This window comes from Haliotis rufescens, unplaced genomic scaffold (assembly GCF_023055435.1).
Source record: "Haliotis rufescens isolate VD_foot unplaced genomic scaffold, xgHalRufe1.0.p SCAF_22, whole genome shotgun sequence".
In the NCBI taxonomy this organism is placed as follows: domain Eukaryota; kingdom Metazoa; phylum Mollusca; class Gastropoda; order Lepetellida; family Haliotidae; genus Haliotis; species Haliotis rufescens.
In genome coordinates this window covers 2,318,691-2,334,619 of record NW_025963913.1, presented here as the reverse complement: position 1 = coordinate 2,334,619, position 15,929 = coordinate 2,318,691, and the positions used below count along the sequence as shown (strand labels likewise).

Sequence of the window (15,929 nt, the reverse complement as noted above, 5' to 3'; positions counted from 1 at the left end):
ACTTTACTTACGTCAGTCTAATCACTAAGAGAAGGCACGGGTAGGCCAGTGATTTCACTGCGCGTCCCATGCCACATGCTGCGAGGCTGTGAAATAACTGATATACTGTTCAAAGCGGCATTAAAATAAACTCACTCACTCACTCAGCACTAACATCGCTATGCTGCACAAGCCGCTGGGTCCTGTTCCACAAAGCGAATTTAGCATTACAAGTGTCGTAAGTCTATGGGATGGATATTAATAAGTATGGGAGTTACGGCAGTCCTAGCGCAACTGTACCAAGCTTAAGTATTGCCCAAAACATCACTGACACTTACAAGGAACAAGAAACATGTTGGACACTTACAAGAACCAAGAAACATGTTGGACACTTACAAGTAACAAGAAACATGTTGGACACTTACAAGAAACAAGAAAAACCCTGGACACTTACAATAAATATCTTGGACACTTATAAGAAACAAGAAACGTGTTGGACACTTACAAGAAACAAGAAACATGTTGGACACGTCTAGGAAACAAGAAACACGTTGGACACTCACAAGAAACATGTTGGCCACTTACAAGAAACAAGAACATGTTGGCCACTTACAAGAAACAAGAAACATGTTAGCCACTTACAAGAAACAAGAAACATGTTGGACACTTACAAGAAACAAGACACATGTTGGACACGTCTAGTAAACAAGAAACATGTTGGACGCTTACAAGAAACATGTTTGACACTTACAAGAAACAAGAAGCACACTGGATATTTGCAAGAAACAAGAAACATGTCGGACACTTAGAAGAAACATGTTGGACACTTACAAGAAACATGTTGGGCACTTACAAGAAACAAGAAACACGCTGAACATTTACAAGAAACAAGAAACATGTTGGACACAACGTGTTAGATATTATGTCACTGGTATGCTTCACATACACTCTTCACTCGACCATCGCATGCTTCAGTGAACACATCTCATGACCACTAACAGGTGTGTAGATTAGACAAACACGGTGATCAAATATGGGGATTGGTTATATCTTACGTAGATCGAAATCTTTCTCGATGTCACACAGCGGATTAGCGCGGCAAAGCAATTTTGGTCTTACATGAACAATAATGAGCCTCCCCTCTTCCGGCCTACTTAGGCAAGACCAGAGCTTATTCTCAAGTAGGCCTACTTTCAACAAAGGGAGCCTTCGTGGCAAGTGTTAAAAGTGTTATGCCATTAGAGGCGGCGCCCTGAGTCGCCCGAGGCTGCGCTCTTTGACAGTCCGCGTAATGTTAATTACTGATCAATTGTGGTGTGCAATGAGGCACAGTGACTGAATATCAAGCTCAAACCTTCATGTGATTATTCGTGACCACCCGTGTCCTGCCCGGTAAACCTTGAAAAGGTACAAATGGTGGAAATGTTTCAGAGTGTATGGTTTTACGCCGATTGAAGCAATATTCAGCAACATCACGATAATGGACATCACTGAACTGAGCCCTTTTCTTCGGCGTGGGGTGCGACCTCTTTAACTACGAGACTACCCCACCGCGACGAAAATAGTTCAAGCGCAATTCTTTCGGACGCGTATTTCAAGACAAAATTCACTTTTGGATTTCAGCTTCTTTTATTTTTCAATTGCAATAAAAGCACAAGCACCTGGTGAGACGTCGCATTGAAAGGATAAACGAAGCTGAAATCCACAAGTCAACAGCTTCTTAAATGACATGTACAAATTTGCATTTATTTTAATTTCATATGGTAAGTATAAACAATAAAGATGTGGATGGTTTAACTGAAATCAATATTCTACAAATGATGGACTATCACAATCTGTAAAGAGACAAATATCTACCAATCTTTGATTGCACTTTATGCTGTCACACCAGATTTATTCAATGATAATTCGTCCTCGGTAGGCTTGTATGAAAATCAGTATTTAAGGCCCAATTTTACCATTAAATGAATGAGTCTCTTTTCATGGCGGCGATCGTGGTAGTACACTTAGGCTTATAAAACGTGTAGTACACGCCATTTCTATTTTAGTCAAAAGAAACGTCCATTACGATAGATAATCAGAATAGAGCATTGTGATAAGTTTATCATAAAAGGGAAGCCTCTATGTCAACTTAGGTCAACCACCTTTACAAGGAGTCTCTATGTTGTGCAATTCAGACATTTTCTTACTGTCGACGTATAATTAGGATCGTGGAGTGCTGGAAACTTTCGTTTTTCTAAAACTTTTCAAAGTCTCAATAATGCTTTCAAAACATTTTAGTGTAGACATGTGGACATGCTGGGGACATTTCTAAATTTTACGCATCAGTGAGAAAAAGTGATTTGTACCATATGTTTCCGTGGTTTTTTTTCAGGTGAACAATTGACTTGCCTTTGCGTGTGTTTACCAAAGGTGGGACAGGGGTTCACCTTTTCGCGAACACCCGATCGCTATTTGATAGTGATTCATAAACACATGCTCACGATATACGAAGAAGTCGGACTCGCACAATCGACTCTCACGAATATTACAAGGGTTTTGTGGCATTTATTAACCGTTAAGTTTCGGACGCAAATGAGATATACCCATACTAAATAAATGTCTATATTCGCGGTCATATGGCCGAGGCGGTGTTGTAAGTTTGACAATTATGTAGTCAATAAACGTAATTCTTAAATAGCGTTCCTCGTAGAAAGAACCTAAGACTGGTTTAGTGTCTACAACACTCTGTTTCGTTAAACGGATCATCCGTTGAAATCGAATATAGGCGATTCCCCATAGCAATCTCACTGACGTCATGTGATGTGCTTAGAAAATATTTTAGAGAAGTGCTCCAGAGGAATATGACAAGTATGGAAGGCTAATAACAAATAACCTAAGTCTAGGATTTTGTAATCTTTTCTTGAAAAAGTCAAACAAAACCTGGAAAGAATATATTTACCAATAAATATACAACGTCAACGCCAGATAACACCCAGTCTCGGTTTTCTTGCGAAACATGTTCAGTTGGACGTAAAAGGAAAAATAGTGGTGAAAATTCTATGAATGGATCACTGAAAATCAGTGTTCGCGAAAGGGTAAGTATCTTCGATATACAGCTGCCATCGGGGTCCAAGATCCCGACCCCGTTCGAGGAAAGAGCCCTATACATATATTCATTGTGATGATCATCACATTACGTAATGATGGTAGTGAATGGAACGTAATCATCTTTCAGTGACAAATGTAGATCTCGTTGCTTAGATCATAGGCCATGTATGTCCTTCAAAACCGGTAGCACCTGCCACTCATAAAAAAGTGTTAAATGTTTTCCATTGACCTACCGGAAACCGTCCCCAATGTCATAGTTGAGGCCAAGAGTGTCCGCAGACTGACTGTGCAGTGTGTGACAGTCTCCTCGAGGTAATACTTGGCTAGTCTGAATGTTATGAGGAGAAGGTATGATTCATGACTTTCCTTATCAGTGGAATGGAAATCTCGCGTTATGAGACAATGGTAACATGTTCCATATAGGAATGTTTTCTAGGTAAGCATTCTGCTTGAATGCAAGTGCTCTGCCATGTCGTATAACTCAGACAAGTCACGGATGGCCTGGTTAACCTTTATTTTATATTTTGGAACCAGATTGGGGAGCAGGTGACACTTTATCCCTCAGTTGAGTTTATGGTAGGTTTAATTTTCAATGGAAAATATCTAGTTGGTGATGTTATATGCAAAGCATGAACTGTACTGACGCGTAGGTAGCACACAAAGAATACTTCTACGCGGTTTTATTGTTTACAAAAGAATTTGATTTAAAAACTTACAAAATATTATATATTTTTCGCATACTTCATAACTGTTGATGGCTATCGTTGACATCTTATCTTTGAAAATCAAGAAGTTTGATGTTTTCGGCACAAATTTACACATTTTAAAACATAAGGGTCATGTCGATGCTAATTTATTTCTTATCCCAATCATTATTGAATCAATTACTGTTTTCATATTTACCCATAGATTACTTTTTACAAACTGTTGCAGGAATGGGTGAGGGTTGAATAGACATAATCAAACTTAACAACAGTTCTTTCAATTTCCAATGGCATAAAAAAACAAACTTAGCATGTTTTGTTTTGCCCCTCAGTTCATAATAGGACCATGTACGTGTAGTTAGACCAGTGGCGTCCCATTGTGACATCTTTAGGTCATGTGTTACTTTAGATCTTCCAGCCATTGGGTCTCTCTCGATGGCTTCCCTTAAGTAGGCGTTTGAAGCAGTATACAAATTGTGTTTATATCAGCGTGATAATTATAATATCGCTATAAGCCTTGGCGTTATGAACTGAGTGATATATCACGGTAGCCAGTAAATGATCAAATCTCAGTGGCTGGTAACGCGTGCGACACGTGAAGATCCGGGTTAGAATTGGTATCCAACAACCTACTTTGTAATGACATAATGAAATTCGGAGATCAAAGCATTGATTCTTAAAGGGGAAGTGTACACGCAAAAATCACTTTCTTTCTTTTTCTAAACAAAACGCAATTTTAGAATTAATTAGTATCTGTGTTTGAAAATATACACTCATTTTTTTCACAGTGAAAGTAGGAAGCTCACAATAGTGTGAAAATGATATGCCGTTATGAGGCCTTCGTTTTTCGAGCTAAACAGGCCTGAGTTATCCCCCTTAGATTATGACGTAATTGGTGCCAATTCAACTGGGTCCCTGTCTATTCTCAACGCAAAAGATATCAAGTACCAGTTTGCGCTAAAACAACATGGCCTACGACACACTCCGGCGCAGTGGTGACTCAGCATCACACTATGCTGGCTGGCATCTGAGACGCTAGAATCACACACCTAGACCTACACCACGTGAAGCGGCTCTAACAAAGCATGATGACGTCATAATGTTTATCAATTGGCACCAATGACGTCATATTGCAAGGGGCATAAGCCATGGTGTTTTTGTTGTGGAAATAGAACACTTGGTAAATGTGAAAAATATAAATCGTTTTAATGCGAAAAATATGTTAATTAATTGTGATATTTTTATATTTTTGTCTATGACACTTCTAGGTTAACACTTTTAATGTGGAAAAAGTACAAGAAAAATAGGTTAATTTCCGTGTGAACTTGCCCTTTAATGTAATATAACTGCCAGAACAACACATATCATCTGTGGAAGGACCCGTGAAGATCCGGGGTAGAATAGGTCTTCAGCAACCAATACTTGCCTTAAAAGGCGACTATACTTGTCGTAAGAGGCGACTAACGGGCTCGAGTGGTCAGGCTCGCTGACTTACTTGATGCATGTCATCGTATCCCAATTGCGTAGATAGATCCTCATTATGTCAATCACTGAATTGTCTCGCCCAGACTCGATTATTTAAATACCACCGTCATATAGCTGGAAAAATGCTGAGTGTGGCGTTAAACAACAAACAAAGGAAGAAAACGGGAGCAACGTTCCCCGCAATCCCCGCCCGATGACACCAGAAAAGCCAATCGCTGGAACTGTACATCCGATCTTCACTTTAGTCGGCTCTTACGAAAGGCTAATGGAATTATATCAATTCATTTAAAGGACGCCGTCATTTAGTTGGCGCATTAAACAACATGAAATAAATAAACACAGTATTTTGAATCTAAAATGGAATGTCAAAACGCGCTTTACCTGTGTGTCTGGACATGTTGGCTTCATCCGACCAGGGTCGGTGTGTTTGTTGAGGCGCAAAAGAATATGTAATGTACTTACCAGCTGTTAATTATTTATGTGATAATTAATGTGTGATTATGTATAAGACACTGTGGACGTGACCAAAACATGAACGGGTAAAATAACGCTGCAGCAAATAAGCTGAATCATTGTATTAAAGCATTTGGTATAACGCCCTACAAGTAGTGAGTCACGATGATGTAGCTACTTTTTGTTCCATTGAGAATCACTATGTTCACTAAGGAACATAAATATAACAGTAAATCGTCGCCTAAGAACCATAATCTCCACTTTCATAAGTTTGGATTAAGTTATATTTGAAAATTTGAAGCGCTGTATAATATTAACTTAAACCAAAAATATGCATTTATTTTACAGGAAACAAACAAATACAAATTAATTGGTATGTTTTTAAAGCAAGCGTAATTATCAATCTTCTCATTTACAGATAAGTACTGTTTTTTTTATTTAAGAGCACCAAAGAAGTTAGGACAGATACATTACTGGTCTATCTCCATCAGTAAAATCAATTGGCGTATTCTGATTCATCTTGACCAAAGTTTTCACATACTTGAAACAACTTATAGTAACGAAGTCATCACCATTTATGATGTATTTCAGTTCACAGATCACAATATTCACTCCCAATATTCACATTCTACAGTTGAAAAATCTCCAAATGATTTGGAACTATGCGGTCCTTTCTCCGTGTCACATGATCTGTGTGAAGAATTTGAATGGACATTGACATGGAACAGTTTGGTTTCAAGAAACTTAAGTTTTCGTACATAGAATAACTGAAAAAATACATTCCAGCAACAGGGGATTCATGGAATTTACAACAATGTTAGGAAAGCACCCATCTGGAAGAAAATGCAAAAACATTATTTTTGTTCAAATGTGGACATAGGACCATCTGGTTGACAGGCGATGAAAAGACTAGACATCATTTAGAGTGAGTGAGTTTGGTTTAACGCGACTTGGAACAGTATTCCAGTTGTATCACAGCGTTTCGGTTGGATGTGGGAGGAAAGCTCAAAGTGATGTTGGTGTAAGACGGCAACCAGTTTGGTGAAACCCACGAGCACGGGTATGGTGCTGACAATCACAGAAACAATAAAGGCGAACCAGGATTCGAACCCACGATCACAGGATTTAGGCATGCCCAAGGGAAACAACTCTGCACAGCGAATTGTGGCGCCTTAGACGATGGGGCGACATGTGCCCTTTTTTGTAAACGTTAACGGATACGTTACTGCCCGGGGTTAATGATTTTTTTCCGGACACGTGTGGGCACTGAAAAAAACACTGTTCCCAGTTACATGGGAGAATAATTATTTTCGCGATAGTGTATCACAGTAGGCCACGAAACCGCCTTGACCTCAAGGGCACTGCTGACCGATTGTCTATCAAGAGGTCATCATGGTCAGATAAAGCCATGGCGTTAAAGGACATACCCCGTGGAAAACTTATATGTTATCAGATCCTGGGGTCAAAACTTTCCTTCGCTTGTGAGAATATAGTTACACTTACTGATAAGTATCTACAGTCTCTGCTTACACTATTGAACTACAGTGATAATATGAACAATTTACAGCGCCAGCGATATGTAATGAATATTTTCAAGTCTCTATCGAGATCACTGAAATGCGGTCTGTTAAACAATCTCATTCTTGCTTCTTGTCAATGTCTTTATACGAATCGCCGATAAAATATACGTGTTGAAAGCATGCTTAGTCCCCTATGTTTAAAATGATTAATCAATCTACCAGAACGCAACTTGTTGGCTATCTTAGACGAACGTGTTGAAGGTGAAGGTCACATTGGAAGACCGTAACGTCAAAATTTGATCGGCATCCCCAGCCTATGATATGTTGGTTTGCATGCCCATCGCTTTGAAATAAAATTAAGGACTGAGTGAGGGAGTTGGGTTTAACACCACTTTGAACAGTATTCAAAATATAGCACAACATGACAGCTTGATGTAGGAATTGAAAGCCCACAAGTCTTCGACGTTTTGTATCGTGATCAGAAACCAAGCATCATTATCGGAGAGAATGGAATGAAAGACGTGATAATCCGCGACAACAATAAAGATGAAAGATGTTGACAACACTACTCCAGGCTAAGAAAACGACCTCCTTTGAAAGCGGTGACAGCTCGTTGGAGCGTGACGTTTCAGACGCATGGGATCAATGGCTATCGTCCGCCATCAAGGATTCGTGACGTAATGTCGAATGAATGTCTCACTACGTCTTACGTGGGAGACTTTCAGCGATACGCACAGCTTATATACAATGTATACGTATTGTCCTGGGATTACTGGAATGTCTCTGTGCGAAGGAACACCGCCAGCGTGCCAACGTTGCTCAATGCCCACACAATCGGCGTTTTGTTCTTGACGGTGTTTCAATTCTAATGGTTATGTCCAGGGTGACGCTGTATAGAGTATTCATTAGTCCTGCACCATGACCGTGGAATATATTTATTTTATTAAAAATAATAATCTAGAAATGCATACAAAAGCAAGTCTATCAGCATAGGGATTTTTTAAAATATTTTTAGAGTCAGGAAGGATATTGTGTAATATAAGATTTCAGAGACTAAATGTTAGTCTAAGTATTCATGGAAAGCGTCAGTTGCACTTAGTACAACGTGTGAAGCCCTTTCTTTGGGTTCCCGGTGTAGCATATTCAGAACATTAAGGATTTTCTGGACTCACATACATGTCGTCTGCTACAGAATAGCTTGTGGTCATTAATCAGATGTGACACACCGGGGAAGCTGGCAAGAGGACCCCTGCTGATAGCGGAAGTTTTGGGGGGACTGGAATGCAGTTAGCTGTTCCTCACTTTGAGGATTTCAGAGACCCTTATTCCACTAAGTGGATTGTCTTGAACGTTACCTAAACAGAATGGACCTTATGATGTAAACACCTAGGAGTGAGACGTAGCTCCGTGATTGTAGGATTGGTTCAATCTGGGTTCAATTTCTCACCTGGACATAATATGTGAAGACCCATCGCGATATTTTCTTGAACGCAGCGTAACATCTAGCCCACTCACTCACTCATAATACATACATTATACTTAAATTGAACCCTTGGGGTTCTGGGTTAAATTAATTTTGGTCCCTCGCAACCTATGCTGGTCGCAAAAAGCGACTTCAAAGACCGCATGGTCAAACTTGGCGACTTCATCGACGGAATGTCAACGTACCCCGATGCCGTTTGATCAACCACTGGATTGTCTGGTCAAACTCGATTATTAACAGGCCGCCCTCATATAACTGGAATATTGCCGTGTGCTACGTTAAACATATATACTTAACTTGAAGTCTATCTTTTAACAGCATTGGTTGTCAGATGACGTTATTCCTACCTATACGTTATGTTGCGAACGTTTTACCACAGGAATACAAATCTATAGTTCTGATTAGTATAGTGAGTGAATGATCGTGTTGGGTTTAACGCCCCTTTGAACAATATTCCAGTTATATCACGGCGTTTCAGCTTAATGTGGGAGGAATGCCCGAAGTGATGCAGGTCTTACACGTTAACCACTTTGGTGAAACCCACGAGTATTAAAATAATAAAACTGATACATTTTACTATGCGTTTATATAGTTAGTAGTGCGTGATAGTAGTCAGTGATTGTGATTTTACGCCGCTTTTATCAATATTCAAGCAATATCAAGGCGGGGAAAAACCAGAAATGGGCTTCACACATTGTACCCATGTCAGGAATCGAACCCGGGTCTTCGGCGTGACGAGCGAACGCATTAACCACTAGGCTACCCGACCGCCCCGACGTGATAGTAAATAATGCCAAAAATGCCATTGTGTCACTGGGGGTTCAGACTCCTGTAGCCGCTGGAGTATGTATCAAAACAGAATACCCATCAATCCGGAGTTTGTGAAAACAAGATGCTAGTCTCACCCTCAGGCGACCGCACTGAAGAGGTGACTGAAGATTTAAACTGATATCTATCTGAATGTCTAACAGCGAAATTAAGTGACCTTTTGACTTTAACATACGGAAAACCCCGAGGAGACCCGAGTCTGAAAATACCACCATTGTTTATGAGTGCTCTTGAAATTTTTGAAATATCTGATTGACAAGAGTACCCCTTGAAATATTTCCCTGCACGCACGCACGCACGCACGCAAGCACGCACGCACGCACGCACGCACGCACGCACGCACGGTTCAATGCATACCGATTCTGTGTCCAGGCAAATAAATACATGAAAGTGGGGAAGCCAAGATCAGGTTGTAAATGCATAAATTATCCTACAGTGGAATTGAATGTGCCTCAATTGAGACAGATAAGCATCCTCGCACATGATACATGCTCTTTTGAATGAACGCTGACCCGCAGCCTCTATAGTTGGCTTACTTACAGGATCATAAACTATGTTTGGTCGACCCGTTGATTTCACGAATACAATGTTTCTGTTCAAAGGTCATCTGTCCGGCCATCTCGCCTATGGATAAGCCGCACGCTTTCATTAGCCAGTGGCGGTGGCGGTGGTTCGTCAAGCAGAGTTTCTTTCTCCTTGTTTATTTTACAATTCCTATTCGAGATATTATTTCTAGCTTTTGTCTTAAAATAAACCCTACTTATGTTAAAGTTGTACATTTGTACGTAAAGAGAAATTTACCAGCCAAAAATATGTTGAGAATTAAAAATATCTGCATGAATAATGCCGCGCACTGAAACACGCGTAACACATATTGTGTCTCCTTAGGCAAGTGACTTGCAGTCAATGGGTACCCGGTAGAATGAGATGTAATGTGACTGTTAACCTTCAAGCACCTCGCAGGCAGCTTGGGTTGTATACTCCCCAGGGAGCTGAGAAGGAAATCGAGTTCACACTGATCCATTGATCGGGATAATAATAGTGTACGCTTTAGGGTGTGGATTTGGTGCATTATTATTATTATCATTATTATTATTATTATTTCAATCACATTGGTGTCAAGACAGACAGAAAATGCAATGATATAAATGATTTCATTGGATTTATAAAAAATATAAGGTTTGTCGGCCTGGATACGTCTGAGGCTGTACACGGGCCTATTCCAAAGCATTTTGTATTTATCATTTTCCATGACGCCCTCTACATATTCCGGGTCGTACCATGGATGGACCTCTGTGTCAAAACCACAAGCATGGCGAAGACATGATCGAGCTACACCATCATGTCGCTTAAGATACTGTGTTTGTGCAAAAGCTGGGCATCCACTGACAATGGGTTGGACAGTCTCATTAAATTCATTGCATAATCTACTTTTCATATTTACATTTTGATGCAAAATCACACACTGACGGTTTCGAGCGGGAAGTGACTGGTCCTGAGCAGCTAACAGAATGCCTTCTGTTTCACTTTTCAGGCCAGCCGACTTCATCCAAGCGAAGGACTCTGCAGGGTTGCTGATCTTCTCAACACACTGCACATAAACTCGATGCAGTGGTCGTTCAGATAGCCTTTCCTTGAAAAACTGAGTCTGGGCCGGTTTGATATGGCACTTCACTTGGCTGACACTCATTTCTGAACCTTCCAGCAGTACAGTCCAATATTATTAGGGTAGAATAGGTCTCCAGCAACCCATGCTTGCCGTACAAGGCGACTATGCTTGTCGTAAGAGGAGACTAACGGGATCGGGTGGTCAGGGTCGCTTACTTGCTTGATGCATGTCATCGTATCCCAATAGATTCTCATGTCAATCACTGGATTGTCTCGCCCAGGCTCGATTATTTACAGACCGCCGTCATATAGCTGGGATATTGCTAAGTGCGGCATTAAACAACAAACAAACAAAACAATATTATTATTATTATTATTATTATTATTATTATTTGGGGTATCCTATATTGTCCACCGTCATCGGCACAATACAGGCTATCAAGGCACGATGACACACAATCAGCCAAGTGACATGTATGTACTTTAACTTAACGGGAATCTCATAAAAAGCAGTAATGTCTATACTTAACAGGTAACTTAGTGAAATTCATAATTTAATTTAATAAATGTAACAGGAATGCATTGACTGTAGATGAAGTACAGCCGACAAGCAATTCACATTTAAATGTCTGTAACGACGTTAATTGATAGTAATGCATTGATTGTAACCCCAAGACTATGATTAATGGAGTTTTCGAACTATACCCTGGGAACTAAGAATAGTGTTTGTATGTGTATGCGTCAGACATACTTATTTCATTCGATCCAGATTAACTACAGACCGCCGTCCTATGCCTTGAATAGTTAAACAACAGATATAAAAAATATTCCATTAGACTTCGACCGAATCGGCAAAATACAATAACCTACTGAAACATTATGTCTGTGCATCTGAGCCTTAATAAAGTTAAAATAATTACATGTATCTGTTGACTTTCGGCTTCCCAGCCACGTCCTTCCTAAATACAAGTAAATAAACAAACAAACACACACACGCACATCGTCAAAAAAGTTAGAAACAGATGCGATTACTTATAGCTGATAATGATGAAACAAAACGAAGTAGACAAAAAATAAAATCGTTATAACAAAGAACATTTGCCCTTCTGTGGATAGTTAGTCATTTCAAGGTTGCGCCGATAGTTATGTTTGTGTCACCCAAACAGGGACGTCACGTTCGGGCGATCATATTACACCACAGCGTCTGTGGTGTTCTTGGATCATTATTACAAACACGTATAGCAACACTGTGGGAAATAAATGTTTATACAAAAGTTTTCTTTTCAACTGGAGTTCTCTGTTATTTGAGACTCGATTGGTTGTAATATAAGTGTTAATTGATTACAAGTTGACAGGTAAATATTAATTACACCAACAAATTAAAAGGAATGATCTTAATTTACAACTTCTTTTCTAGTTCATATATATATATACATCGAAATGTATGATTGTAATTAATAAGCATTCATGTTCCATATCGCACACTGTTTGGATTTTGCCAATTTAATAATGTATACGTGTTAATAAAAATAAAAATATTACAAAATATTTTTAAAATGTTGTTTGTGTTCCGCCTTGTAATGATTCTGAAAGTAATATAACTGCCAGAACAGCATTTACTATAAGTGGAAGTACCCCATACTTCGCCAACCCTTACTTGCTTTTAAAGGCGACTATACTTGTAAAAGGCGACTAATGGGATCGGGTGGTCAGGCTCGCTGACTTGATTGATGCATGTCATCGTATCCCCAATTGCGTGGATCGATGCTCATGCTGTCAATCACTGGACTGTCTGGTCTGGTATTTTCAGACCTCCGTCATATAGCCAGAATATTCCTGAGTGCGGCGTTAAACAACAAACAACATAGGTGGTAGGTATGCCGACCTATTTTTGCACCATCTGAACGTTTATTATGCATTGTGTAGGAGTTACCCCGACCAGTTGTAAAACCATTAAAAGCAATATATATGTCTGGAATCTCGTTGAAATATTGTTTAATACGATGTCAGTTTACGATTCATATTTAACACTTAGGCCCATAAAGATATATTTTCGGTATCTCTAGGACTGTTTGATATTAAGAACCAATACATGTCAGTGTAGTCAATTCAAATATTTAAAATATCATATGTAAAAGGGATACTTAAACTTCAAGTTGTTACAGCCACCCGTTAGGTTGCATTGTGAAGGAGCCGTTTACTGGGGGCTGGCATAATGGTTTGATAACAGATAGGGTGGTGGGGTGGTCTTGGGTGAAAGTGTTCGCTCGTAACGCATAAGGACCTGGACCGCAAAAAATCCCCATATGGGGACACTGTGTGATGCCCTTTTCTGTGTCCCCCTGCTATTTCCTGGATTATTGATAAAGCGTCGTAAAACATAACTCTCACACTCAAATACAATGAAACCTCTATAATTCGGACGTTACCTTTCCAAGTAAACCCGTCCGGATTAACAAATGTCCGGATTAAGGAATGGTGAGTACGAAGTAATGTCTTTAAATTGTACATTCATCTTAACGTTCCGAAACGTAATCGTCCAGATTGGGTGTTTTCCAGTATAACGGAGTCCAGTCTAACATGCTCTGCACATATATTTCATGAAATACTCACAGCAAAATGGGTAACATGATCTGCACATGTGAGATCTCGTGAAATACCCTCTCTAAGATAAATAATACATGAATTATTTGCGAAGAAAGTTCCGTTAATTGACCCACGTAGCCCGCACAGTAGGGATGACGTCACAGTTGCCAGTACAGTGGGAATATGTACTGACCAGTGTGTTACAGTGTGTTGTCAATAAAAAGTAACGTCAATGATACGACCAGCACACTGTGGTACAGTTCGTTGATTTCAGGAGTTTTTAAAAAACAAAACAAATCATCTCAATTTTGTTGCAAGGAGAGTAGCATATAATCAATTGTAAGGGGAGACATATCTAGGTCAGTAATCACACCTGTTATCTTTTCCAGCCTGATTAGGTCCGCACATTTCCAATAGATTAAGGATTGTGTTATTTATTTTGAATGTACATACACAGGTCTGTGGTACATATCTTAGTTCATGGTTGTACCATGTGCGGCATGCTAGACGTAAATGTAATCTTATGGTTTCAGAACCTAAACCAGGATCACTATTTTGTATGTACACATTACAATTCTGCATAAGATCATCACAGCACCACACAAGTTTTAAAATGAATTCTTCTTTAGTGAAAAACATGATCCAATCCCCTGTATTGTCATATGAAACTTAACATAAAAAAACATTATTTCTGCTAGGTTAATGTCAAAACCTTATGCACAATAGTACCAAGTACAACGTTGATTGCCAATGAGTCAACGGGGTTTCTACCGGCATGGATGTCTCCATTGTTTGTAAGTAGAATCTTGGGAAAACGTTTGAGAGTCAACTCGTGAATTAGATTTAAGAGAACGCCACTACCTGACTAACCTATTCCTGTGCCATAGTTTGGACATCCATTGTCCATTTTTTAAAGCTTGAGTTAAAAATTATTTCCTAAAGGTATATGATCAATTCACCCTGTTGGCTGAATGTATTCAACCACAGAGAGACCTCTGAAAATATATTTATTGTTTAAGCATCGTTAAAGTGCTCTGTAGTTTGCCACGACGAAATTAATTAAATGGACGGTGAAAAAGAAAATATTACATAAATTGGGATCCTTATACAATGCGTATGCTAGCACTTACCATGGGCATCTCCGTTTAGAGCTCGTGGATCCAGGATGATTGAGTGTTGGTCGTCGTATTGGAAGCCACCGTTGACAAGTCCGGCAGAACTGTTCGGTGTTTCTTTTTCAATCTGGGTAGCAGCCGTCAAAACGGCAGAACCGTTCTTCTTTGTCATTGTGACGCTTGCGAGATGTCACAAATTGTCAGGAGTGGTTGTCTTGAAAATCCCTTAACAAAGAATCAACAATGTCTAACTATCGCCCCCTCCTCAAAATGCAGGGGAAATCCTTAAAGAAAACAGATTCGAACTCGTGACTGGCACCAGTGTCCACACTCGTAATTGACATCAATGGTCCGTTGGTTAAGAACAAACCTATCTTCAAAGTCCAACTTGGGTGTCAGCGGTTGAAATTAGTAAACACGCAATTCGAATTCAGCGATGTGTGCCGTATATAAACAAATGACCAAAGGGACGCAGAATGCCACTCCGCGCGTTGCGTTGATAAGAAACCCAATGATTTTTATCTCACTGTTAGCTGTCGCCTAAGTAGGGACAAACCACATGACAAGCACCTCGAGCCAATAACAAACTGGATCGAGATTTTGTCATGCGCAAAAAGGACAGAACGTGTATGTGCATCCTTCGCTCCAGTAAGCGATTGAATGTATACATATACATGGTAACGAGCCATCTGTATTCAAATATATCATCAAGGTGATAACTTGTTACACGTTTATTGTTAAAACACATAATTTTCATAAACTGGTCAAGAAAATAATTAATTCACGAACAGTGATTACTCTGACGGATAAACAAAGCTTATGATGAACAACAATTGTTTTACCCGATGTGGTTTTGAGAATCCGACTTGAAACCAGCGTACAGTTTTGGTTATACAGGACTTGCTGCAACATGTGTGTATAATGTGTCAATATTTGAAGTATGTATTAAGGGCTGAAGAGACTCTCATGTGGAGCGAGATGTGAAGTCCCATCAATTAGTCCCAACACTCAAGGTGTAGTAACGGTTGATGGAGTAATAATATCATTTATTCTGCATTAACTCCTGCACTGATCATTG

At 39.6% G+C, this 15,929-nt stretch overlaps 1 protein-coding gene across 4 annotated transcripts in view; it reads right to left on the bottom strand.

Moving 5' to 3' along the window:
- The window catches only part of LOC124136358 (prestin-like), a 110,200-nt gene extending 94,836 nt beyond the window's left edge, over positions 1-15,364 (bottom strand). For all 4 annotated transcript variants that reach the window (XR_006861351.2, XM_046502279.2, XM_046502278.2 and 1 more), the window contains exon 1: positions 14,867-15,364. Coding sequence is in view for 3 of the 4 variants with exons in the window: in XM_046502279.2 (XP_046358235.1) it covers positions 14,867-15,023 (157 nt within the window). In the remaining variant the exon portion in view is untranslated. The remainder of the gene's footprint in view (positions 1-14,866) is intronic.
- Positions 15,365-15,929: the final 565 nt, after the last annotated feature.